We start from the raw sequence: 27,862 nt of genomic DNA, 5'->3' as shown, positions 1-27,862 counted from the left end.
GTAATTGATGATTAATGCTTTCTACAAGTTTATATTCTGACTTTCTTATGCCCAAACTACCCCTGATGTTATAGTTATTGTTCACATACTTCTTGTAATTATATACATAATTATAGTTCTCTCTGTACAGTCATTTTTATCAAAATAGTGTTATTTGTGCTATACCTTAGCAACTCAGAATTTGCTCATGGTTATAGTTGAGCACAGGTTAGTTGCGTTTCGTCGGACTGGAAACATATGTTGCAGTGATTTATGCAAACACATGACAATCTCTAAGCAGCAGCCTGGGTTTCCTGCTGTTAACAGCTCCGCAGATTCATTAGGCAAGTACCAGCCCCCCTACCAGAGGCCTTTACTTTTCCAATTTACATTACATAGTCTACTTGGCATTATAGACAGGAAGCAAGGGCCACATGCTTGCCCCAATCAATGAAACCTACCCATTAACGTCTACAAGTAAAGAAAAGCATCATCTGTGTTTAAAACGTAACATTTATCTGTTTTTTCTTTCTGATCCGATGTGTTTGATAAATCTTACAAAGCAAAATTACAAAAGACACTTGAAGATTTTATTTGAACCTATTCCATGTGATAATGCAGCAAAATAAGTCATGTAGTTGAAGAAAAATCATTTTATTGTTTTATTAACGAATTCATTTTAAATCATTTCACATCTTTGATCCAAATTAGAAGAAATTATTTATTAAAGTATTGGATCTGACAGTTCTTCAAACCTTAAATCTACATTGCAGTCTTTCAAGTCTGAGATATTTGTCATTGTTTTTAATGCATACTGTTTACAGCAATTTAGCCAAAATAAGTTTGCCATATTGCTTCAGCTTCCAGAGAGCTGCTGAATGCTAACTTGACTTCAGGACTGCGTGTTTGTCCTCTCAATCAGAACAGCTGTTTATAGTTAGTTACCGTCAGCTTATAATGTCATGTCAACAGCCAGAAGGTTTTTACAAGAATGTCAATTGTACTAGACAACCCAATTCACACCATATTGTAAGCTAACTGTATTCTTCATTTTAATGGAGAGGAATATTTAGTGTCACCTTATTTCTATTTTATAATTTGTTTTTTATTTGAGTGAAAGGGGTATGTTGTGACCTTATTCAAGAGTAATGGTTGACTTGCTGAAGATGAGGATGAGCATCAGCATAAGCACCATCCCTGTACTTAAGTGATGATTCTGGAAAAGATTCATGAAAGTGGATAGATTTGCAATTTGTGTACTTGTGCAATCATAGACTGGCTGACAGTTATTGTGTGTGCACAGCTATGAGGCTTGTAGTTAGTGTGATCTTAAGATTATCACCAATGCACTTGTGCTCAACTGGTACATAAACAACAGCGTGGACTGGTTGGGATGAATGGTCTATTTATGTGCCATATGTCCTCCACAAATGCTATTATAATTAGTGCACTTGGGAAATCTTGGACAAGATGCAGTTTCTAGAAGTTTAATGGCAAGATTATTTTTAAAGTGAAATTTTCCTTTTCTCCTGTTTACGTCTTTGCAGATGAGCGACATAATTGATATGGTGAGAGATTCCAATCTAAAACTGACTTTAGCCTTTGGTATTGGTTTACATCACGCTGGACTCCACGAACGTGACCGGAAACATGTGGAAGAACTGTTTGTGAACTGCAAAATCCAGGTGGGTGCTTTCTCTTGTTTTCACACCTCCAAAATAGCCTTTTGTTTTAAATCCTTCATTTGACCCTGCCTTTTTATTTGTAATTTTCGAATATATTTTAATCTGTTTGTGCTCGCTACTGTTGTAGATTCTTATTGCCACAAGCACTTTAGCCTGGGGAGTGAACTTCCCTGCTCATCTGGTCATTGTTAAAGGTACTGAGTTCTATGATGGAAAAACAAGACGTTATGTGGACTTCGCTATCACTGGTAAGTGACATATTGTGTTAATCTCTCTTTTTTTTTCCTTGCAAAACAATGTTTTGGCATCATTGAATCTAGTCTATGTTACCCCAATATGAATCATGGTTTAATTCGAAGAAATGTAACTCTGTAGGCCCAAAAGGCTTTTTCCTTTCTCATGCACCAACACTACTTACAGACCCCTCTCTCTAAATCTATTTCCTATTCACAGTCTTTTGAGTGAAGACATTTCTCATCTCAGGGCTATTTTCACTGCCTGCCCCCTGCCCCCTTATTCTGAGACTATATCCCAATATTCTGGATTTCCCAGTCATGCAACAGAGAAGCTAATTTGTGCTCACCAATGTCTCCCAAACGGCAACCAGACAATTGAGAATTTTAAAATTAAGTCATGTTTCACTGCGGATAGTGGAACTCTGGGAGCAATGAAGTAAATGATGGGTTAAATCATTTATGATGGATTTGAATTGTGGATAAATGGGAAAGTTGTATGGTCCTCTGGTTATAACTTGGAGGTTTCTTGCATCCATTTGAACTCAAAGATGAAACTTTGGTTTAACATCTCATTTAAAGACAGCATTTCCAACATTGCAATTTTCCTGCGCAACTTAGGTTAAATGCTAAATCATGGAATAGCTCTCTGACTCAGTCAAGTAATTAGTGTAATGAGTAACTGGTGGAATGCCACAATTCATATTAATGACTTGGGTGTGAAAAGTGAATGTACAATTTTGAAGTTGTGTATGACACAAAAATAGATAAGAAGATAAGTGGTGAGGATGACAGAAAGAGTCTGCAGAGGGATATAGACATGTTAACTGAGTAGGCGCAAACTTGGCGGAAAGTATATAATATGGGAAAATATGAGGTTAAGTACTTTATCAGGAAGAATAGAGGAACTGAATATTATTTAAGTGGAGGAATGACTGCAGAAAGCTACAGAACAGAGGGATTTGAGCGACCTCATCCATTAATCACAAAAAGCTAATATCCACATTCATCGGATAACAGTGAAGCAAACGGAATGTTTGCGTTTATTTCAACGGGAATAAAATGTAAAACTAGGTTGGCTTTGTTACAGGTATACAAAGCACAGGTCAGACCACTGCTGTAATGATGTGAGCAATTTTGGTCCTCTTATCTAAGGAAAGAAGTATAGCCATTTGAGGCACTTCAGAGAAGGTTCACTAGGTTGATACTAGGTATGAGTCAAAAAGTGTGGTGCTGTAAAAGCACAGCAGATCAGGCAGCAACCGAAAGCGGAAGAGTCGGTGCTTCAGGTACAAGTCCTTAATCAGGAATTCCTGGTGGAGGGCTTATACCCAAAACATCGACCCTACTGCTCATCGGATGTTGCCTGACCTTCTGTGCTTTTCCAGCGCCATACTTTTCGACTCTAACTCTCCAGCATCTGTAAGTCCTCACGTTTCCCTAATACTAAGTATGAAAGACTGTTTTAGAGGAGCGTTTGGACAGGTTGGGAATGCACTCAGTGGAGTTTAGAAAAATGAGAGGCAACCTTAATGAGTATTCTTAGGGAACTTGGCAGGATTGATGCAGAAAGGTCGTTTCGCCTTGTGGCAGAATCTAGGATCAAAACACTCAATCTCAGAATAATAGGTTACCCGTTTAATACACATATGAGGAAGAATTTCTTATCTCGGTTGTGAATCTTTGGAAATCTTTACCACAGAAGACTATCGAGATTGGGTTATCAAATATATTCAAGGCTGGAATAGACCGATTTGTAATCAGTAAAGTAATCAAGGGTTATAGGAGAAAGGCAGGTTGAGAATTTTCAGATAGCCATGATGTGATTGAATGATGAAGGGGACTCAGTGGCTTATTTCTACTTCTCCTTTATATGGTCTCATGGTGTTAATGGTCCACCGTTAATCCACGGAATAAGTACTGAAATATTTTTTTCAACAAGTGAATTCTATACGAGAAGTGCATTAGGAGCATTTCTAAATGGATGAATGGGTCAGGCAACATTCCCTTGTCTGTAATTATCTTACATTCTGGTGCCTAGTTGCAGCCAAGGTAGGATTTTTTAAAAAATTATGAACAATGTATAACATGAAATGTCCCGCTTCCCTAACTGTAGATGTGCTGCAGATGATGGGCCGCGCAGGCAGGCCTCAGTTTGATGACCAAGGCAAAGCTGTGATATTAGTCCATGATGTGAAGAAAGACTTCTACAAAAAGTTTCTGTATGAACCCTTCCCTGTTGAATCAAGGTAAGCCATAATTACAGGCTTACTTTATGCTGGTGTTCACATTTGGATACTTGACTTTTTTATTTACTGTTATTTTACATGTTATTTGTTTATCTACTTGTCTTAGACTTGTGTTTTCTGCAAAAGATATCAGTGTTGCAGAATGGAATTCTTTCCCGATGTCCATCCAAAAATCTGTGTGAACAGTTTAACGTAAACATAGATGAGAGAAAGATGAAAGCTCCTTCAACATGACCTGAGAAATATGCTTCAAGCCCAGAGCATATTTGCATGTTGTTGCCTGAACTAACTATTCTCTATACCCCCTCTGAGGTAGATTTAACAATTCATGACTGCTTCAGTGTTAGCAACAAAAACAAACAAAATTCAGTTCACTAAGACCAGCCACCTGTAGCTGAGGAGATTTCAGCCGTTTTTAAAAAATTTTAAGCAACTCATCCCAAGGTAAAAGGATACAGTGCACGTGCTACTTTCTTCCTAGCACTTCTAAATTAAGTTAACTTTCGTACCAGTGTCACCAGAGATACAGGGAAAGTACTAAAGTCTTGTTGGTGGTCATAGGTCTGTTGGTAGTTCTCTAGCCATTCACTGTACATAAGGGCAATCTTATTTTAAAATGAAATTTTATTGATCAATCTTGGAATTTAGTCAGTTTAGCTGTCTGATCTCAGATTCCATAATTCACAAACCTATAAGCACATGTTTAGACTTGGTAGAGAAACATACGTAATAAATAGAGTTCCTGAGTGATGGCAAATGCAACCCTGAAGGCCAAACAGAATGGAGTGTACTGCTGTACCCATGTCCAGTGTAAAGAATGATAAAAGGTAATGGGATAACTGAAAATGGTTATTTTTGAGTAAATACATGTTTGTTGTAACTAGTCACTCCTTTAGAAAAAGAAATTCAAGGCCACTGTGTTTTTTTTCTGCAATAATATTTGAACAGATAGTTATAAATATAATTCCTAAAAGGGTAAAGATATCATGTGAAATTGAATGTTTTAAGGCTTTTACTAAAACAAACAAAAACTAACATTGATTAAACATTATTTAATGTATAACTAATACACAATTCTATTGGAAAGGTAATCTACCTACCCTTGACTTCTTAACACTGCACATTTATATGTTTTATCACACTCTCTATAGACATGTAGACTTAAGTTTAAAACCCAATTCTTCTTGATATTAACAGAATCCCTTCTCCATGTTTTGTCGGTATTCATCTTCCAGAATGATTGCACTATCTCTAACTTTTCAAAATCTTTATTTACTTGAACATTGGTTCCATCCTTCACAATGCTTCATTTGTTTGATTAACCCAAAAGCTGTCCTTTTCATCAGCACTTACTCTGATTCTACTCCACCCTCCCCATCCCCTATGCCCAATGTTAAAGCTTTTACTGTCTCTGACTCTGAGAATCTAAGCGTCTGCAACAGTGAGACTTATTACTTTTTCCTTTATGTATAGATGTTGAAGCTCACATATGACTTTACATTTTGATCTGTGCCTTTGTACCAGTGACAGCCAGATAAGGTGGCATCTAGTACAAACGTCATCTAATCTCACCTCCTCATCCTTACCAACCAATCCACACACCCTCAAAACTCCACCTTCCAACCACCACCACCACCAATTCCAAAGCATTCTGTTTTACCTTAAAAGAGAGAGAATATGGCCATCTCATAAAGTCTGACAGTCAAGGCTGTTGCATTGCTAATATGCATTTTCATACATTGCAGTTTGTTGGAGGTACTCTCTGATCACCTGAATGCTGAAATTTCTGCTGGAACTATTTCATCCAAGCAGGATGCCATGGATTACATTACCTGGACCTACTTTTTTCGGCGTCTTATCATGAATCCCAGGTCAGTGATGACGCTTTACTGTTGCAGAGTTCTAGTTTTGTTCTGGAAATTCTGATTTATATGTCTCAGCTGCATGTTTTTAAAATTATAATGCGAAACCTAGCACAGCAGGCAGCATTGTTGTGAACCAGATTGGGAGGAATGCACAGTGGGCAGCATTGTTGTGAACCAGACTGAAGAAGGGAGAGGAGGACCCTGTGCTTTTGAAATGGCATGAGGGAACAGCAGCTTCAGAAAGAGTGTATGGGAAAAGGAACAGCACCTTCATAAAAAGTGGGAGAAGGAGCAGAGTCAGCAGTTTCTCAAACAACTTGGAATAGCAGGTCAAATACTTAAGAGGAGTTCGAGCCTGTGTAAGAAGTGTAGTGACAGTGGCAGAGATCATCTTCAACTTGTTTCTCCTTGGGGGATTGGTGGAAATTTCTCCTGTGTCTTTCAGTTGGCAAATCGGTTTAAATCAGGAGGTACTAATGTTCAGGATGTCTGTTCTGTGCTAGCGAGGAACTTGGTATGGGAGGGAAAACATCCAGTTGTTTTGATCCACACAGTTACCAACTAAATGTATGCCGAAGAATGTCACAGAAGTTAGAACCAAAGAGAATAGCGATGGTAAAAAGTCAAAGTTTTAATGCTCTTTATTTAATGCATTCGGCATTTGTAATAAGATGAAATTGATTGCAGAAATAGAAATTGATGAATATTACTTGTTGGCTATTACAGAGCGATGGTTGCAGGGTGGCCAAATACATCTAAAGTATATAGATTTTCAGGAGGCATTTCATAAGGTGCTACATAAAAGAGAGGAACTTAACAAAGTAGATATTCAGAAGTTAATGGGGAAACCTCAAATTAGCGGGCACAGTTACAAAATAAGGGCTTATTCTTTTAAAAAATGATAAAATCATAAGATATAGAAGTAGCAATAGTGCCTGCAGATAATCAAAGGGAGGTCCAAGAAATTGGAGACACCGCCAATGAAACAGAATATGTAAATAATGTGAAACCACAAAATGTTGGAAATGCTCAGTAGGTCAGCCAGCATCTGTGGAGTGAAATGGAATAAATTCAATTCAATGGTACTACTATCGGCAGGGAATCATGTCTGAACACTTTTATCTGAGGAAACTCACAATGTCTATCAGATTGAAATAGGCAAACTGCAAATGGCAACCTGATACCTCCTGGATGTGGTGATCTTGCTTAACCAGAAGTTGCCATGGACACCACTGCCATCAACTTTTTTGCCTCCAAATTCCTCCAAGACCCATTATAGATTTATGCCAGATCTCTGAGTCAGTAATGAGTATATACATATACAGGTGGCTGAAATGTTGCTTGTTGCAACTGGAAATTATGTAAATTTGCCAATGATATCAGTCAGAGCATCGGCTTGGCTTTATAGCTTTGGCCGGCATCCCACGTAGACTCATAGAGCATAGAAGCAAACCATTCAGTCTGAATCATTGGCACCGATCAAATATCGCAATCTGACCTTGATCTATTTGCCAGCATTTGGCCCATATCCATCTAAACCTTTCCTATTCATACACTCATCCAGATACCTTTTTAAATGTTGTAATTATACCCACTTCCACTACTTCCTCTGACAGCTCATTCCATACACGTGCCACCCTCTGTATGAAAAATGTTGCTCCTTAAGTCCCTTTTAAAACTTTCCCTTCGCATCTTGAATGTGGAGGGTATTTTAATTATGTGTAAGTTACAATCGGATGCTCCCAGATTGATGAGAAATGGCAAGTTTTTCTACTTGTTAATATGTAACTAGTGTTCAGTCATAGAAAGACTTTATGTAGCTGTGCAGAAGAATTCCAGGTAGCTACGATAAACCTTTCCCCTAATGACCCAAAGATTGACCATCCAACCTATCTTGCCCATGCCAATGAAAACGAGCTATCTAGTCTAATCCATCTTCCATCCCTTGGTCCTTATCCCTGTAGATTATTATTCTTCAAGTATATGTTCAGAACTTTGTAAATGTAATGAGGGCTCCTGCTTCTGCACTATTTAAGGCAATGAGTTCTGGATTCCCACGGCCGCCAACAGGGTGGAAACATTTTTCTTCCAAATCCCTGCTAATACTTCAAATAATTAATTCAAATGCATTATCCTTCCCCACTCTGCTTAGTAAACTAGGCCCTTTCTGTTCACCTTATCCAAATCCCTTTTGACTGTGCTATACAAAACTGTATTTCCCCTCAATTTCTTCTGTTCCAAAGAAAACAACCGTAGCCTATCCAACCTCTTCACGTTGCTAAAATTTTCTGTTCCTGACAATATCCTCATAAATCTCCCCTGTAACCTCCAGTGCAATCATATCCTTCCTGTAATGTGGTAACCAGAACTGTACACAGTAGTCTTGCTGTAGCAAACCAAGCTTCCTGATCTGTTTGTGCGTGGCATCGTCCTTAAGGCATTGCTGATAGACAATCACAGCAAACGTTGTTCATTTTACCCATGAGAAACCTCATCACTGAAGCACAACGGTGCTACAACAAATGTTATCTCATACCAGATGTGTGCTTGAATAGAATATCAATATGCTGAAGATGCACTTGAAGTGCCTGGAGAAATCTGACTGTGCTCTTTGGTCGGAACCAGCCAGGATCAACAGGATCAGTATGGCTTCCTGTCTTCTGCACAACACATCATAATAGGAGGAATGGGACCTATAGAAAGAGTAAGGTGAAGAGTTCAAATCTTCATCAGGACTATTTAGAGTGGCAGTAGAAATCAGAGGAGGAGGAGGGTAATGAGGGCAATGCCCTTTAGCCATTCACTTTGCTTAGCATCAGTAACAGAGACAGTCTTTCTTCCCGTTCTACCTCTGCCAAATAATGCTTCTGACATAAAACAGTCTTGCAGTCAAGCAACCACCTCGTCAACGTTCTCTCTTAGTCTTTTCAATGCCTTCTTCTCATCAATTTTTAGTCCATCTAGTATCTCAACTATATTGACTTTCATTACAATTGGCAGCATTTCTTTGCTTGGTAAAGAAATGCTTATTTCCTACCTCAGACATGTTCATTGGCTTCAGGAATAAATACTCTTTTTGGTCACTAATCTCCCCCAGGGAAATAGAGGGGTCTGGATTTCCTTTTCTGTGAGCTGCCAGTCTCTCCCCATACTCTCTTTGCTACTTTTATTTCCTTTTTCATTTCTCTAATGAATTTTCTTTATTTAGTCGAGTTCTGAGTCATATTGTCATATTGACACCTGTCATACGCACCATTTTTCCATGTCTCCTTATTTCACCAAGCAAGGAGCTCTGACTTTGATTACTCTGCCTTTTTTCATGTGTGAATATACTTTAACTCAACCCAAATCAGCTCTTCTTTAAAGGCAGCCATTGTCTTGTTACTGTTTTGAATCCAGTATACCTGGAACAGGTCCCAGCCCATTGAAATTGCCTCACCACCAATTAAATATTTTACTCTAGTTTACTCCTTTTATTGACCATAAATCTAAACTTTAATACTTAACCACACTGGTAGAACAGTAATAACCACATATTGGGAGGTCATGTATATATGGTAAGATAATAGTTTGGTGTTGTGGTAGTTATGCTTCAATATAAGGATTAAAGGCAAAAAAACTGCAGATGCTGGAATCTAAAGTAGACAAACAGCAAGTTGGAAGAACACAGCAAGCCAGGCAGCATCAGGAGGTGGAGAAGTCACAGCACTGATCTCTGTGAAACTCCATTTATTGCATCTCACTAACCAGAAAATGATCTTTGTGCCTATTCTCTATTTCCTGCTTGTTAACCAAATCTCTTTCCCTACACCATGATCACTTTCTTGTGCTTTAGCCTTTGTCGGTGCCTTGTCAAATTCCAAGTTCAAGACATCTATAGATTCCCCTTTATCCATGTTTTTATTATTTCCTCAAAAACCTCTCTTTAAAAAAAATTCCCTTTCACAAAGCCAAGTTGACTTTGCCTGATTACCGTGATTTTTATTTAAGCACCCTGCTACAACTTGCTTATTAAACAGGCAGGAAGCTGGAAGAACACAGCAAGCCAGGCACATCAGGAGGTGCAGAAGTCGACATTTCGGGTGTAACCCTTCTTCCTTATTGCTTATTATGTCAGTTATTAGGCTAAAGGGCCTGTAGTTTCCTGAGTTCTGTCGCCATCCTCATCACCTTTCTTGTACTGAAGAATTATGTTTATTATTTTCCAATTTGTTGGGACTATTTCAAGATCCAGAGAATTTTGGAAAATGTCTAGAAGAACCAAAAGGCCCACCCCTCATTCTCTGTAGCTTTATTTAACTTTGCAATGCCCGCAGACATTAACATTACTCCAATCATGGCCTGGCATGCATCACTGATTTCCTTTAGCTAACTGGCAGCTGTGATTTCAGTTATCTTTTGCATTCAACTTTGGACTCCCCAAGCCTTTGTCACCAATCTGTTCCATTAAAACATTCCTTCAAAAACTTCTGATGACCTGTCTTAATTTATTTAGCATATGCATAGTCACAGAACTAAGCAATAACCTTGTCAGTGGCAAGACGGTGTTCTTTAATCCACCCTTTACGTTTAATGAGGTGACCAAGCCTCGATGACACGAGTCACTGTTTAAATTTTACCACAGCTGAATCCTGGCTGGTCTCGGGGATGCCAGTGATGTTGGCTGAACAGAGGGCTCAGTCAGAGAAGAAATGGATTAAAAAACCTGTAGTTGCAATGGATGATCCCAGCTGGGTGGATGAGTGGTGAGGTCTTTTTGAGTTTTGATGGAAGTCATGCTAGACTCGAAACAGTAACTCTCCTCACTCGACAGATGCTGCCAGATCTCTGAGTTTCTCCAGCATTTCCTGTGTCTGTTTCAGGTTTCCAATGTCTGCAGTATTTTGCTTTTTATTGTTTTGGAGTAAACCTTCTCCAGTAGTATGTCTGTCGCAGTTGCCCTCCTGATGTGGTAATGAATGACAAAGTTGTTCAATACTGGGAGTGAGTGGAGATGCAGTGGTGGAAGAGTGTTTGTGATGATGGACATTATTGAATTATGAGATACACATTCTTTCCTTGATGTGGACAGATTAGCAGTACGTTGGGGCACAATATTTGTAGGGAATATATGATGCTAAAACTGAGTCCTTACTGTCTTGGCATACAATCCCTATGCAGTACAGATCAGGTTATTAAGGCAGTTGTTGCAGGTATTAATTTCTGCAGTCTTAATCAGATGCTGCCAATGTCTTTATCAGAATTCTATCAATGATGCTGGCTGGATAAACAGGATGGGAATCATATTTCATTGTTTGGCCATTTAAGGTGATAATCAGTTCTCAATCAGTGCTGGCACTATGGATGTGAAATATGCTAAAGAGCTGTTTTACTGATTGTAAGCACCATGTCTTGCAGCAGTCTGCCACGTTTACAATATTGCCATTTAATGTGTCATCCAGTGCAAGGAAAGTCTAAGCCTTTATGCCACGATGTCTCCTTCTTTGGCTCTGTGTCACTTAAGTTTCTAGTTACTCTTCTATGATTCCAAGTTGTTACTGGTTACACGGATGCTTTCATAAGACACAGGCAGAGCAGCACCAGGGGTTAACACCCAGAGGAAAAACAGTCTTCCTCATCACTGGTGTAAAAACTTATGGTTTTCGCTTCATCTGCCATCCTGATTATAGGTGATCTCAACTGTGAGAGATCCAGCCATCCAAATATAAAAGCAAACCAGAATACCAGGTATTTTGAGGGGGAAGGCTTAAAGTACTTTTACATATGGTTTGCAGTTGCATTATTAATGGACTCCAGATGGGAGAGACTAGAAAATATGACCTGCTGTAAGCAAAATTCTACTCATTATTTTAAAGGAAATTCCTATCAGCTGGATTTTCCCATAAACAAAATATTTGCATAATTTTAAAAATAAATTCAGTGAAATCGATACAATCTTTGAATTAAGAGCATAAGAACAGGAGAATGCTGAATATTACCAACTTTCAATAAATATTTCTTAACAGCTTTATGTATAAAAATCTGGCAGTCTCAGATTTAAAATGAACCAATGATCTAACATCACTTTAGGAAAGAGTGTTCCAAACTTTGCGCAGAAGTGTTTTCTAATTACACTTCCGAAATTGATTTATGAACTGGTCTCCAGTCGATCAACCTGTCCTGACCAAAGCTTACATTTTACACAAGAAACATTTGCCTTGAGTTGCAAATCTACCTGTGCCATGATTTTATATTTGTTGATATTTTTTGCTTAATCATCAGAAACAGTTAGTGCGTTTCATTAGCTATTGTTCTGTGCAATGTGGGTTTGCTCTTTCCTTAAGATAATTCTATTTGAACTTCTTTGTTGGGATATTTTTCATTTTGGTGCTTTTGCATTAATGGACATTGACATTTTCTTAAATATTTCTGTTTGAGAAAATAGGCTCTTGACATAGTATATTTAGTATATCATTCTCATTGTTCATTCACTAACGATTTATCAATTTGCATCACCCTCCAGTTTCTGTCCCACCTTCCATTGTACCATCTTGAGACACATCTTGACCATGACACTCAATTCTTGCTCTCTAGACCATGTTACAGTGAAAACCACTGACCACTCAGCTTTCCTTCTTATACCTCTCTCCTTCAGTTTTGTCATCCTTGCCTTCACTTACATCATAAAGCTAACCTTTGATCATCCATCTTTGCAACTTACTGCCCCATCTCAAGCCTACTTCTCCAAAATGCTTGGGTGTGTGGTCACCTTCTGTCATAAATCAATGCTAATCTTTCTCTAATCACTCTAATTAGACATCCATTCCCTTCAAATATCAAATCAGGTTTTATCAATGTCACAAATCCAAAGCTGTGCAGGTTAGGTGAATTGGCAATGCTAAATTGCCCATGTTGCCTATATTGTTCAGGGATGTGTGGGTTAGGTGCATTAGTCAGGGGTAAATGTAGAATAATAGGGTAAGGGGAATGGGTCTGGGTTGGTTACTTTTCGGAGGATCAGTGTGGATTTGTTGGGCTGAAGGGCCTGTTTCCACACTGTAAGAGTTCTATGATTCTATTCCATAATTACATCCTAGTTAATTAGGACCGAAGTAAATTATCCTTTCTCTTCCACTTCAGCTTTGTCAAAAGTTGTAAACTAGTCTCGAAGTCTGTTCCAATTGCTGTAATGACTGTCTGGCTAAGTTTACTTCACTTATCTGTTTTGTTCTTCCTTCCTATGATAGTCAGACAATCTCCAACAATAACTGATCTCCCTAAAAGTCTGTCTTTGGCTGTTGTTTTTTCTCATCTAGTTGCTAGCTCTCAGCAGGCAGCATCTGAAGTAATGGCTTCACTTTTCTCAGGGAGACGATCAATAGCCAGCTGTATCACCCTTTCACTTAGCTTCACTGCTGTGGGCAGAATCCTATAGGATTGTGAACAAGTAGGCGATAGTGAGATTTGGAGCAGATTCATATGAGGTTTCTGGTGAGCCCTTTCTCAACATCAGGAGCCACTTGCTGAATCTTTTACGTGTCATTATACAGAGTCAGATTGCCAGTTGAGGTGGATTATTGCTTGTTAAACACCTTTTTACTGGCAGAACTCACCTCAGTAATATTCAGCTTCCAGTCTTACCAAGCACATCAAACAAAGTTAATATCGAGAATTCTCAATTGAAGAGTAGGTACCTACTTCCTCAGTTTTTGTTTTCTCCCAAGGGCTTTCATGTTAGACACAGGGCACCAGCATCTCTCAGCAGCTCCATATACCTCGGCCAATTTCACCCCATGTCTACAGACATTGGCATCTGACATCTGCTAGTCTCTAAGAACTGTCAGTTCAGGTTCACTTAGTGTTTTTCTGCACTTCAGTGCTGCATCCTGGGCTGCATGAGCACTATCTTTGTAATATTGCTGCAAGGACACTGTGTGCTGAGGAGCATGCACCCAGCTCACAAAATGGACTGCATCTTAAGGCTGTATTCTTGCTGTCATAGTGTTTACTCATTCTGAGCCTGGCATCCCTGTCCTGCACTTCCATGCCTTGTTGCTTTTCTCCCCCTCATCCAGATGTACCAGTCTCTCAGTACTGCAATTGGCTGTGCCATTTAGCACAGTCGTAAAACCATTGTTACATTGTTAGCAATCCTCAGCGAAGTCAAGGGAGATGGCCTTTGCTCAGGGCTGCCCAGCACTGTTAGGCAAGGGCAGTATCCAATGCCAGTTCAGAGGCTTAGCTAGTCAGTCAGCCACTTGGTTGGTCAGGGTCAGGATGCTTTCCACAAAAGAGATGCGGTCTTGATTCCTTCGGTCATTTTGGAGCTGTTTTACTCTTGGAATGTTAAGGGATATGAACGTGGTTGACCCAGCAGTTATTTTTGGTGCAAATGGAGCAGGTGTCCCAAATGACAACATATGCAGCGCACAGAGCATGCTGGGTTATTGGTTTTGGGTGTTGGAGACAGCAATGATAAGAGTGCTAGAGCATGACATGGTAAGAGGTAGATACTGTAACAGAGATGGATTAACTGAGGTATCAGAACGGGATGGCGCTTAACACTGGAGAAGGTAATTGACCCTCTTCCTACATTGCTGCATATTCCTCCAACTGGTTGAAACTGCACTGACCCAGGTGGCAACCTCAGACCAGGCAAGAAGGTCTGGTGTTGTGGCCTGCTTTGCTGGTCCTGGAGGAAGAGGACAATTCCATCTGTGCATCACTCCATCAAGCAGGACCTCAAGGTCCCTTGCATGCAAGATGGGTGCCAAATTTCTCTTGTCTGCCATGTACGGGAACTGTATAGGGGAGCAGCAGCCTAACAGTGCTTGTCCAAGTGCACAACTGCATTTTAAAATTAATGCTACAGGAACTATGTCAATCAATTCCAGAATATCTCAAAATGAACTAGCCACCACATATATCCTGGTCTATTCCAGAAAGCCAGTTCTGGAAGTATAGAACTGGGGCTAATTTTTACAGAATTAATGTTTATTTACATGGCAAACAAACGCCATCCAAAGCAAAAACAGTTTTAATCTGTCTTTTTATAATTGGTATTCTAATCAACCTGATTATCCGCTCCTCATCAAACTGTGCCTTGATTTTATAACTCTCAATCATTGTTTTCAAAATCCCTCCATGACCTCATCCCTCTCCATCGCTATAATATCGTGCCACTAGGATTTATGTGTTGTGTACATCTATGGTAGTTTTATTTTAAACCTACCTTGTGGAAAAAATTACATTCCCATTCTTCACATTATAAAGGGTGTTCCAGGAATTGGATCCTGTGCCAGTTATATCACTTTTCTTTGATATTGCTGATGAGCAGGGGGGTTTTTTGTCACTTTTCAGTGGGAAATTGGCCATTGTTAAAAACCAGTAGCAAAACATGTAGAAAATCATAATGCAGTCAAAGTCAACATAGTTAAGAAAAAAGAAATAGTGGTTGACAAATTTATAAATTCTTTTAGAATGCAACAAGCAGAATAGATAAAAGAAGCTTTAAATGTGGTACATTGGATTTTGAAAATTTGTAAGATGAAATGCCCCCAAAAATGTTTCTGCATAAGAAATGAGCTTATGGTGTTGGGGGTTTTAAATAAACTTGGATAGAGGATTGATTAACTAACAGAAGGTGAAAGCTTTTAGATAAATGTGTCACTTTCAGGTTGATGTTCTGCAATGAGTGAAGTATCACCTTGATTAATGCTGGAACCTCCGTAATTTACATTCTATATTAATGAAGGCACCAAATTTATGGTAGGTGAGTAGCAATGTAAGTTGAGGAGGATACGAGTCTGCATGAAGAGATATTGATAGGTAAATCCAATGGGCAAAGTATTGCCTGTTGATCTGTATTGGTGGAAAATTTAGAAGTTATCCACTTGGGCAGGAAAAAAATTTTTTAAATATTTTTTAGATGGAGATTGCAGCAAGAATACTGCAGTGCATAGGGATCTGTCTTTGTACATAATGACCAGAAGCTATCATTCAGCAAGTACTTATGAAGTCAAATAGAACTTTTGTATTTTATACTCATTCCCTTATAATAAGTTAAGCTTTACAACAACTATATAGAGCATAACTGAAATCAAACCTTGAATACTATATAACAGTTTTGGTGTCCTTACTTGAGGAATGATATACTTCCTAACAGTTCAGAGAAGATTCACTGAACAGATTTCTGGGGTGAAGGGATTTTCACATGAGGAAAGATGGAGCAGGTTAAGCCTTTACTTATTGGCATTTTTAAAAAAATTAGAGGGATCTTATTGAAACATTTAAGATTCGAATGGGACTTGACAGGATAGATGCTGTTGGGGAACCTAACACTGGAGCCATAGTTTAAAAATATTTTGTCCCTCTAAAGATGGAAACAAGGATTTTGTTTTCTCTCTCGGAAGATTGTGCATCTTTGCTATTTGCTACTGCAGAGAGCAAAGGATACTTGGCCATTGAATATATTCAAAACAGACAGAAGTTTGATTAACAAGGAAGTCAAAGATTATAAAGGACATCAAAAAGGAAAGTGGAATTAAGGCCACAATTACCTTTGCTTTAGGATTAGGGTTCAATTCTGAGTCAGAAGATTGTGGTTCACACCCCTTCATTTCAGGACTTCAAAATATGCCAGCAGTTCAGTACAAAACTGAAGGAATGCTGCATTGAACCAGGAACCCATCTGTCTAATTTATGTTTAACTGTTTGAATACTTCTGAGAGAATTGATCAGCCATGATAGAAGTTCAAACCTTGTTTTCTTTCTGTCGAGGAATAGCAGCTTTGTTCTCTTGAAGCACACAAAAAATGTTCCATTGTTGTCTCCATAGCATAAGCCCATTATTTTAGTATTTGAAAATAATTTAAATTTGGAAGTTACAGCTACTGGTCAAAACATTTTTTTTCAACATTTCTAAATTCCAAACACACAAAATTCCTGAACACAGCTTTTGAAAATATTCCCTAAATGATTTATATGTCCAATTTTGTGCATTGTATTCGTTTTATTCAACTTTGACATGGTGTTTTGGACATGGTGCACTTCTTCAGTGGTAATTAAAACACTTGTGTCATAAAATGCCTTGAAGTGCTTTTAAAAATGAATTAAGGACAGAAAAGAGATGATATTTACAATATATGGACCATTTATTCATATAATATTAAAAAACCTAAGCTTACACTTAGGCACCTGGTGCAGCTGTGTTAAGCCCATCTGTAAAAATGTGTTGCAGATTTATGACCAATTATGTGCTAATTCTAATAAGATTGCCTAACTATTCATCTCAGCACTCCATTGTACAAACAACAGACACCCACTATTAAAACAGTATGTTTTGACAATTAATATTCCACAACTTGCAAAATATAAAAACTGTGAAATGGTAATTAATTAGAAAATTAGTGGATAACAGTACTTTCTTCCACTTTATTATCCCTTGTATCTATTTCCTCGTTATTTTCAGCAAAGAATTTTTCTTTGAACTTTGGTCCCTACTCCCCTATACTCAATTCTGTGAACACATTAATTTTTCTTATTTTCCCCACAGTTGTTCTTTTCTGCTAACAGGAGATATGTGCTCCTTTTGTAGCGCCATCCAACATTGCATCTCAAAAGTAGTTCCAAGTACAGTAAATTGCAGATCTTTCAGCAGCTGTGACCTCAAAAGCTTATCACAGCCTCGAACAGGTCAAGGCTGCTATATTCCAGTAGGGTAAAAACAAGAACTGCAGATGCTGGAAACCAGAGTCTAGATTAGAGTGGTGCTGGAAAAGCACAGCAGAACAGGCAGCATCCGAGGAGCAGGAAAATCGACATTTCGGGCAAAAGCCCTTCATCAGGACTGCTATGTTCTAGCAGATGAGGAACTGCAATGATTTTGAGGCAGATGGGCCAGCAGATGCAAAAACTTGCATTGGGCTTTGCTGTAGTTCATACATTCACTCAGGTCCTGGAGACATCAACTGAACCCACATAGCCATCAAATAATTGACCACCCTTTTCAACAAAGGAGGGTGATAGAATTTAGGAGTCAGTTAGCTTAATTCCTGTCGTTGGGGAATTGGTGGAATCCATTATGCAGCAAGTAATACTGGGACATTTAGTATGTCAAAACGCAGTCATCCATGCTGCACAAAAGGATAGTACACTTGATAAGATCACTCAGGGTAAGATCACTCAGGGTTATGGTAATATATTAGCTTGGATAGAGGATTGGCTAATCAAAAGAAAGCAGAGATTTGGATAAATGAATTTTTTCTCGTTGGTGCCGCAAGGTTCTATCCTCGGGCCTCAACAGTCCACAAATTACATTCATGATTTGTATGCAGGCTGAAAAATATTATCACCAGATTTGCAGATGACTGTATTATAAATCGGAAAGTAAGTTGCAATAAAGAAATATGTTTACAAATGGATATGGATAATTGGGTGAATGAGCCAAAATTTGGCAGATGACATTTGTAAGAGTGAGAATATTCATTTTAGTTGAAAAAATTAAAAGGCAAGTTATTATCCAGATGGAAAGAAACTTCAAAATCCTTCAGTGCAGAGGGATCTGGATGACTTCAGGCATGAACCACAGAAAACTAGTTTGCAGATGCAGCAGGTAATAAGGACAGTAAGTGGAATTCTGACATTGCTGAAGGAATGGAATACAAAAGTAGAGGAGTGTTGTAGCAACTGTACACGGCAAGGGTGAGACTGCATCTTAAGTACAGCTTACAGTTTTTGTTCTTTTACTCAAGCAAGAGTGTAATTGTAGAGAGTAAATGAAGACTGCAGATGCTGGAGATCAGAGTCAAATGTGTGGTGCTGGAAAAGCACAGCAGGTCAAGCAACATCCGAGGAGCAGGAGAATCAACGTTTCAGGCATAAGCCCTTCATCCTGTGGCCATCCTGTGGCTTAAGGGCCAAGGGGGGGCTGAGAGATAAATGGGAGGTGGGTGGGGCTGGGGGGAAGGTAGAGAGATGGTTCAGAGAAGGTTTGCTAGATTAATTCCAGAGATAAACAGTTTGTGTTATGAGGAGAAATTGAGCAGTTTATGCCATTACTTCCTGGTGTTTAGAAGAATGAGAGGAGATCTAATTAAGGTATCACAACACCAGGTTATAGTCCAACAGGTTTATTTATAATCAGAGTAGATGTAAAGCGGATGCTTCCCCTTATGGAGAAAGATAAAATGACAGATCATAGTTTCAGGTGAAGAGGTGGCAGATCCATGGAATTCGCTACCACCGGACTGTGGTGGGTGCCAGGGCACACAATAAATTTAAGGAGATTGCAAGGACCTGTTACAGGATCTGGATGTGCATTCCTTGTGACATGGTGGCCACAACTTTATCAAATGCTTCATTATCGGTAACTTAATTGATTTGGTCCGTTTCTCCTGGTGGCTGTTTCAGTGGCAGCTATAGCGATGGTGGCATCTGGCACTGACTGAAGTGGCAACTGCTTCAGCGTATTTGGCAGGTCCTGTCTATTCCACCTGGCTATGATAGTGATGGAATGCCACCGTTCTAGGAGTCAGCAGTGGCAGCATGGTGCGTCTGGTCCAAAATTCCTTGCTTTAGCAGCTTCAGGAGTGGCTTCGGCAGTGAGTCCCATAGCTACCTCAGAAACCCAGGAGGAAACAGAAGATGAACTTTGTCTCAATTATTTATCTTTACACTTTCTGTAATTAAAATTGTGCCATATTACAGTGACTTATACACATCTCATTGTGTTTTCATAAATACAAGTGAGAGTTGTAATATGTTATACTATACATTTGATAAGGTACCTCATGGCAGGCTGGTACAAAAGGTAGAGTCTCATGGGATCCAGGGTATGCTGGCTAGATGGATACAGAACTGGCTTGGTCATAAAAGACGGAGTGTAGAGGTGGAAGGGTGCTTTTCAGAATGGAAATCAGTAATTAGTAGTGTCCCACAGAGATCAGTGCTGGGACCTTTGTAGTTTGTAATATATATAGATGATCTGCAGGAAAATGTAGGTCGTCTGATTAATAAGTTTGTGAATGACACCAAAATTGGCGGAGTTGAGGATAAGTGAGGAGGATTGTCAAAGGATACAATGGCATATAGATAGCTTGCAAATTTGAGCAGAGAAATGGCAGATAGAATTAAATTGGACAAATGAAAGGTGATGCATTTTTGGAAGATGATGTTCAGGTGCCAATTGTAGAATAAATGGCAGAACCCTTAGGAGCATTGACATATAGAGGTATCTGGGTGTAGAGGCCGAAGATTCCTGTAAGTAGTAACACAGATAGATAATGTGGTCAAGAAGGCATACAGCATGCTTATTGTATCGGCGGAGCATCAAGTATAAAAGTTCCCGTGCCATGTTACAGCTGTATAAAACTTCAGTTAGGCCGCATTTGGAATATTGCATGCAATTCTGGTTGCCACACTACCAGAGGGGCATGGATGCTTTAGAAAGGGTGCAGAGAAAGTTTACCAGGAGGTTGCTTGGTCTTGGAGGGTTTTAGTTACAAGGGGAGGTTAGATAAAAGTGAATTGTTTTCATGGAAAAATGGAAGCTGAGGGGCAACCTGGTGGAGGTCTACAAAGTTTTGAGAGTCATAGAAAGGGTGGATATCAGAAACTTTTTCCCAGGGTGGAAAGGGCACAAGTTCACGGTGAGAGGGGAGAAGTGAGGAGAAAAGTTTTCACACTGATTTTGTTAGGTTCCTGGAATGTTCTGCAGTGGAGGTAGTGGAAACAGGCATGTTAGTGGCATTTAAGGTGTATCTTGATAGACACGTGATTGGGAGGCAAATAGAGGGATAGAAACAGCTGATGGGCAATAACCAGAATTTGGAATCGGCACAGGCTTGGTGATCGGAAGACCCTGTTCCTTTGCTATATTATTCTTTATTCTATCCTCCAGTACAAAGCAACCAGAGTGTCTCATTTAATGGTCATTTTAAACCAATTTTTTATGGAATGTGGATATTACCAGCAAAGCTGACATTTATTGCTCATCCCTAATCACGCAAATGAGTGGTATATTCAATAATTTCAGAGGAGTTAAGCATCAGCCACAATGCTGTGGGCCTTAAGTCACATGTAGATCAAACAGGCCTAAGAATGGAAATTTTCCCTCCCAATAGGGAATGAGTGAAGCGAATAGGTTTTTACAGCAATCGTGGTCATCATTACTGAAATTAGATTTCATTTCCAAACGTGAGACTCTTTAGTTATGAGGAAAGATTGGAAAAGTTGGGACTGTTTGTCTTGGAGAGGAGTATGCTTAAAGGAAATGTTATCGTGTTTTTACAATCATGAGGAATCTGAACAGAGTAAATAGGGAGAAATTGTTTCAACTTGTAAAAGGATTGAGAACTGGAGAGTACAATTTTAAAGTGCTTTGCAAAAGGAGTAAATGCAATATAATACAGCAAGTAGTCAGGGTCAGTATGTAAGTTGTGTGAAAGTGTGGTGGAAGCAAGTTCAATTTAGGCATTCAAGAGGGTCTTGGCTGATGATTTAAATAGAATCAACATACAGGCTTATGTTGAAAAACAGGAAATTGGCACTAAGTAAAAAGATGAGAGACCTGGCACAAGCATAATGGGCTGCCTTCTGTACTGTAACAAGTCTGTGAGTCTGTAGATTTAAGATTTATTAATTTGATTTAATGTCCACTAGTTACTTTTGAACTCCAAGCATTAGCCTGGACCTCTGGATTACTCGTCCAGACACATCGCCACTCTGCCACTGTCTTCCCTTATCTGTATATGCTGCACAACTTGCAAAGAGGACTGAAGCTGGATGAAGAGGGGAACCTGGAACATAATTCTTCCTCAGAAAAAGACTGCATGAGTAAGAAAAGGATGTGGGTGATGCTTGGGTAAAGTCCAGTGCCCAGGCATTGGCGGAAGATTGTCAATGCAGTGAGCAGGCTAGCATTGTTTCATGAATGACACTGTTTCAGCAACATTTGCTGAGTTCCTCTAAGACGTATGACATATAACTCTACAACTCATGTTGTGTCAGAGAGAAGGATAATACCATGGACATACAAATGGAGAATGAAGTCTCTCACTACCACCATTGTCCAACATTTCAAACCATAGAACTGTATCAGACCCAAGCACCACCCCTCAATAACCTTTATTTCACTCTTCCTAAAAGCAAACTGAGCAAGGTCCTCTCTGTTTTGTCATAAATTTGTCTTGTCAAAGTTATTGTATATCATGATATTGATCAGACCATGTAGTTTTAAAGTTTGGTCCATTCTACTATGCGGCTGTGGCAGGTGGTGATGAAAACTCAGGCTACTTGGCTAGTGCATCAGCACAAAGAAGCTCACAGATGACAGTAGTCAAAGAACCACAGTACTTACTGGACAAGTATTTCCTGTTAACCCTTCACCTGAAAATAGAGCTATCAGATGAGCTTCCCTTCAAGACTTCCTGTCTCGTTATCATCAATGGTTTGTCACGATGACACCCAAGCAATATTAAATGCCACCTCCCCTCTGAGGATCAAGTCATAGAGGTCAGCAACACTGTCAGCTACAGGGCCATCTCAATCTATTGTTGTCTCACTTTTCCTGAGGATGAGGGAACAACAAAGTTTGATCATGCTGAGCTTTGTCACCTGTTCCAGGATGACTTTGACGTGATCTGTTGGACTCCTCAGTGATGCCCTCTTCTCAGTTGCACCCCTCAATGTGAGGCTGGCTGACTGACACTTCTGACTGACAATGTAAGGGAAACCGATGGACACTCATTCTGGTCATCTCACACACATTGCTGCATAAAGTTAGAGCTCGACACCCACCGTCTGAGATATTTGACATTTTGGCTATTCCTTCACTGTCACTGGATCACACTCCTGGAATTCTGTCTCTAACTGCATTGCGGGTCTACCTACAGCTCATAGGTTGCAACAGTTCAAGAATGCAGCCCACCAGCGTCTTCACAAGGGTCTTTAGTGATAGGCAATAAATATTGGCTAGCCAGTAATACCCATGTCCCACAAGAGAATACCTTTTTAAAATATTGCATTAAAGCTCTTGCAGCATTAGTCCTCTAACAGTATCCTTTATGGCCATTCTCAACCTGGCCCTTTTCGGTTTCAGCTTTCAGCTATGAGATGGTAGAAAAAAGGATCTCTCACTACTTGGCAACTGTGTTCCTCAGACTTTCAAGATCCAGAAATTTGGGAATGCCATGTGGAGACTTGCGCATGCACCCTCCTGTGACGTGTCTTCAGCAAGCCCAGCCAGAGCCTTTCAGTGGGCTCTCTGGAGCCATCTCCCAGCTCTGAGCTGCTCCGGACACTATTAATGCGGGCCAAATTCATCCCTGGGCAAATGAAGCCGTTTGAGTTTCAAAATTATATTTTGTCACTGAGACTATGCGGGGTCAGGAACTGGAAAGTATCTGGGTATTGGTGATCGGTCTGAAATTGAAATTGAAAATAGAGTCCCTGGTCTTTTTTTTGACTCAGCATCATATCAGGCTGTTCTGTTTGTAATTACCTGCTCAATGGAAAGCTTGATTTTTATTTAGCAGTTCTCCATGCTTTACTCCTCATTTGTCGCTGTCTTCTTGCTGTAATTCAGATTAATCTTATATTCAACCATAGTCAAATAACATATTTTCTAAAGCTACGAATGTTACCATGAGGGTCTGTTCATACTCTATTTCTTTTTAGCTGACATCTTGAACTCATTGTCCTCAATCATGAGTGCAAACGAGTCAGTTTCCTACCCTGCTGCAGTATCTTGAAGTTGGACACACTATCCTCTCCTCCCTCTCCCAGGCATTACTGTTGGTTTTCTTTCATTGTCTCTACACAGTCTGTCTTTTAAATATTTATACTTCTGTAACATTGGAAGACATCAAGGCTGTGGTTTCTTTTCAAAATGTGATTTTCCTAACTCAGTTGTCATCATACTTCCCATCATTGTTATTCTTCAAATAATATGTATTGCAATCTTAAAATTTATTACAAATCTCTCTATTACAACTAAAAGAATAATGTCATCTCTGCATCACTCTGTTGATGGTTTTATAGGCATGTTTGAAATTTTGATTACACATGTTTATGATACCTGAGGGAGTTGTTCCTGTGTTTCTCAGAAGGCTACTAATGGAAGTTAGCCAGTCTACCCCATGTGCTAGCAGCTATTAGTATGGAACTGCCTCTGATTTTGACTCATCTCCTGGGACAAGTAATTGTTGTGTTCAAACAGGGCTATAATTCTTATCCTGCTGGCTCTCTCAGTACGCCCCTAGCTATTAGAATCATTTAACATCTCAGCACCTGTTAACAGCAGTGTAAATATTCAACCCTGCTTGCATGCAGGTTATGAGCCGTATACTGAGGAACCCTGTGAGGCTAGCCTTTTTTAAATTGAAGCTTCTGACTACTCAATTACTTGTGTTACTAGGGTGTATAATAAAATGTCTATTTAAAGGAAATGATAAGACAAGTCAATTAGTCTGTTGCTGGGGTGTACAATGAAACAGCTGTCCAAAGGGACTGATTACTGCTGACTGAAAAACAACAGGTAAATGATCTTCACAGATTGAGGCTGCAGATAATTTCCTCTCTAGTTCCACACTTGCCTAAAACAAACGTGAAGTTCATTTTTTTCAAAGAAAAGATGCATGTAACTGAAAAATATTTCTATGTCACTCAGTAAGGTGATAATTTTACCACTTAGCAGAATTGTTAAAAAAAAACTATTTATTTTTCCCTGGCAGCTTCCATTTCTCTCCACAATTCTCTCACCTTCATCTTATCTGGCTCTTCTCTTCCTGCACGTGTCCGTTTCCAATCCTAACAATAAACTATCAACAAGTATAATCTCTTTCAATCTTGCATTATGGTTTCACTTTGTTTATCTCTAACTACAGTATGTCGTAAGATTTTGAAGCTTTTTACACCAGTCTTCATCAAGGATTTCCACTCTCTGACAATCTGTCACATAGTGCTAAAAGGCATTTAAGTTTTCCTAAAGCTTAAAACCTGTTATACTCACCACAGATAGCTCTGGGCATAGGAAACAGTGTTAGGTGAAATATAAGCATATTTAGCATGACCTGGAGAATAGACTGTACATATCGATGAAAATACTCATTTGAAGCAGAAGTAGGCCATTTGGTTCCCTGAGCTGGACCTGTCATTCAATAAGATGGTGGCTGATCTGTTTGTGTTTTGAATTCCACATCCACCTCCCAATAACTTTTGATTTCTTTGCCTAATGAGAATTTATTAAGCTTCACCTTAAAAAATATTTCATGGCCCACTTCTGAAGCAAAGGTATCCACACAACCCACTGAGAGCAAAAGTTCTTATCATCTCTGTCTAAAAGTGTAACCCTTATTTTCAAAACAATGTCCCTTAGTCCTGGATTTGGAGATGCTGGTGTTGGACTGGGATGTACATAGTTAAAAATCACACAACACCAGGTTATAGTCCAACAGGTTTAATTGGAATCACTAGCTTTTGGAGCACTGCTGGTGTTGTGTAATTTTTCCCTTAGCCCTGGAAGCTTACACGACAGGAAACTTCCTTTCTGTGACCACCTTGTCAAAACCATTCAGGATTTGATGTGCTTCAATGAAGTCACCCTTCATGCTTCTAAACTCCAGAGAAAACAAAGCCCAGTCTGTCTAACATTTCCTCAAGATATCCTGCTCATTCCAGATCCCACTCTAAATGGTCTTCAATGCATGTGCATACTTCCTGTAATAAGGAAATCAGAACATTCGAGGTGTGATCCCACCAATGCCCTGTGTAACTGAAGCATAACCACCTTACTTTTGCATTCAATTCCTCCCATAATGAATGAAAGAATTCTATCAGAAACAGAGAAAGATAATCATATGCCCCTTTGCACCTAATCCACCACTCAGTTTGATCATGGTTGATCATAACTTCGTACACAATTCCTGTTTTCTCCCTGTACCCTTTGATTCCCTTAGCTCTGAGATATACCTAACTCCTTCTTGAAACACTCAATGTTTTGACCTCAACTGATTTCCGTGGCAGAGCATTCCATGCATTCATTGAGGTCTGGCCCCTCTTGTGCGTCTTTTCAACTTATGCTTTGTTGGAAGCTGACAAAAGAAAGAACACCTTGCTCGCTCACTCACTAAACTCTGCTCCACTGCACTCTCTTAAGAAGCAATGGAAAGTTTCTGTGTATCAACCTAACATTTTGAGGACTTTTAACATGAGGGTTTTAAGTTTTAAGACTTACATTTTATAAGGAAACCATTATAATTCAAGATTCCTTTGTTAGCAATTGATTTGTAACACAACAAAAATCATATTCAAAATCAAGGATGTAAACAACCTCGTTTCAGTATGTCTTTAAATGAAGGAGAGAGATATGGAGTACTGTGTGGAAGGGGAAGCAGGGGAAGGACCAAAATGTTTAATCCCAGACTAGTCTCCTGTTTTCTAAAGCAAAGAATATTAGCAAAATTACTGTCTAAACCATAAAAGCATATTGAGTCCATTGGCCACAGTACCTGGGCAAGCTTGATTTTCATTGAGTCTGTGGTGAAATGTTCAGAGATCATTTCTGAAAATAAAAGTTTAGAGATTAATATCAGTGAAATCTTTGATATTTTAGTGTAAGAATTCAATGAAAATAGGAGTGGAAAATGTTCAATACATAAGGGGTGATATGACTAAAAATGTCTCCTTCATTTTCAAACCATACTAACTGCAATCCAAAAATCACATGTTTTGTCAACAGCAGCAATATTGTTCTTGGCCAGATTAAACAGACCAAATTAATAGCAAGGACAAATGCCTGTCCAGACTTGTCACTATTCTATGGAGAACAGTCTTGGAGAAAAAGGTTTTAATGATCATAAAGCCCAGAAAAGCACAGGGACCATTTAAAAAATGAGAAACATTCATATCCAACTTGAACCATCAATGTTTCAATAGTTAATGAAGTAGATTCAGGAGTTGATGTTTGATACTAAAGAAGTAACTGTTACCACACCATTCAAAATTTCAGATGCTTTGCATAAACCCATGTATACTGAACTAGCTACCTACCAGTATGCTGCTGCTTTTCCTGATTTTGTTGTGAACTTTTAGCATTGTGATTGCATACAGTTTTAAACTAAACCTGATACATTACTGTATACTGCTCCCATTATTATTTGCAGCACATCCAATATCAGTCTTTTGGACGTATTGGTAGTTACTAATGTCATTTTTCTTTCTTTTACCTATAGCTCTAATGTTGATATAAACTATTTCTGTTATGTACAACAAGAGAGCCTCCTCCATTTCTCACAATTTGCACATCCCCAATTTTTATTGGTATTTGGGGAGAGGGTTCACTGTAGGCTGAGTCATTGGAGTATGCATTGGGCTGCAGACTATCAGTTACTCGTATGTGTGTAAAATAGAATGGCATATCTCACAGAAATAATGTGCATCGTGAGACTTCTTCAGCAGAGCAAAGGTATTATTTGCCCAGGTATTTGCAGGGCAGTAGACTTCAGATGTAATGTACTGCCACTTTTCTGATGTTTCCTCAATAATGCAACTAGCAAATCACGTACCACGATCAAATCTGAAGAAATGAGGGAGCTGTCCTCTTTACCATAAAATTGATATTTTGGCACTTGATATTTGCAAGTGCAAAAAGATGGTGCTTCCCTTTACAGTAATATAATTCTACTTCAAACTGGCTATTATTCTACAGAGATGTAGGAAACAGTTGCTGTATTATCCTAGGACACGTAATTATTTCAGCCCTTTAACCAATGCACAAAGTGATTAGGTAGGCTTACACAGGGTTAGTTAAAATTTGATTAGCATATGATTCATATTCTAGATCCATCAGAGGAGATGTAAATATCGGTCTGTAT

General features: G+C 39.1%; 1 protein-coding gene across 2 annotated transcripts in view; it reads left to right on the top strand.

Annotated features, from left to right (window-relative positions):
* ascc3 (activating signal cointegrator 1 complex subunit 3) overlaps positions 1-27,862 on the top strand; it is a 544,034-nt gene that overhangs the window by 421,511 nt on the left and 94,661 nt on the right. For both annotated transcript variants that reach the window (XM_043687007.2, XM_043687008.2), the window contains exons 31-34: positions 1,527-1,664; positions 1,792-1,912; positions 4,014-4,146; positions 5,892-6,017. In XM_043687007.2, the coding sequence (XP_043542942.2) occupies positions 1,527-1,664; positions 1,792-1,912; positions 4,014-4,146; positions 5,892-6,017 (518 nt within the window). The remainder of the gene's footprint in view (positions 1-1,526; positions 1,665-1,791; positions 1,913-4,013; positions 4,147-5,891; positions 6,018-27,862) is intronic.

Source organism: Chiloscyllium plagiosum, unplaced genomic scaffold (genome assembly GCF_037043375.1).
Source record: "Chiloscyllium plagiosum isolate Xiang-an unplaced genomic scaffold, Cpla_swu_hap1 HiC_scaffold_3, whole genome shotgun sequence".
NCBI lineage: Eukaryota > Metazoa > Chordata > Chondrichthyes > Orectolobiformes > Hemiscylliidae > Chiloscyllium > Chiloscyllium plagiosum.
Note: the sequence above shows the minus strand (reverse complement) of the source record. Positions and strands in the feature narration are given on the sequence as shown.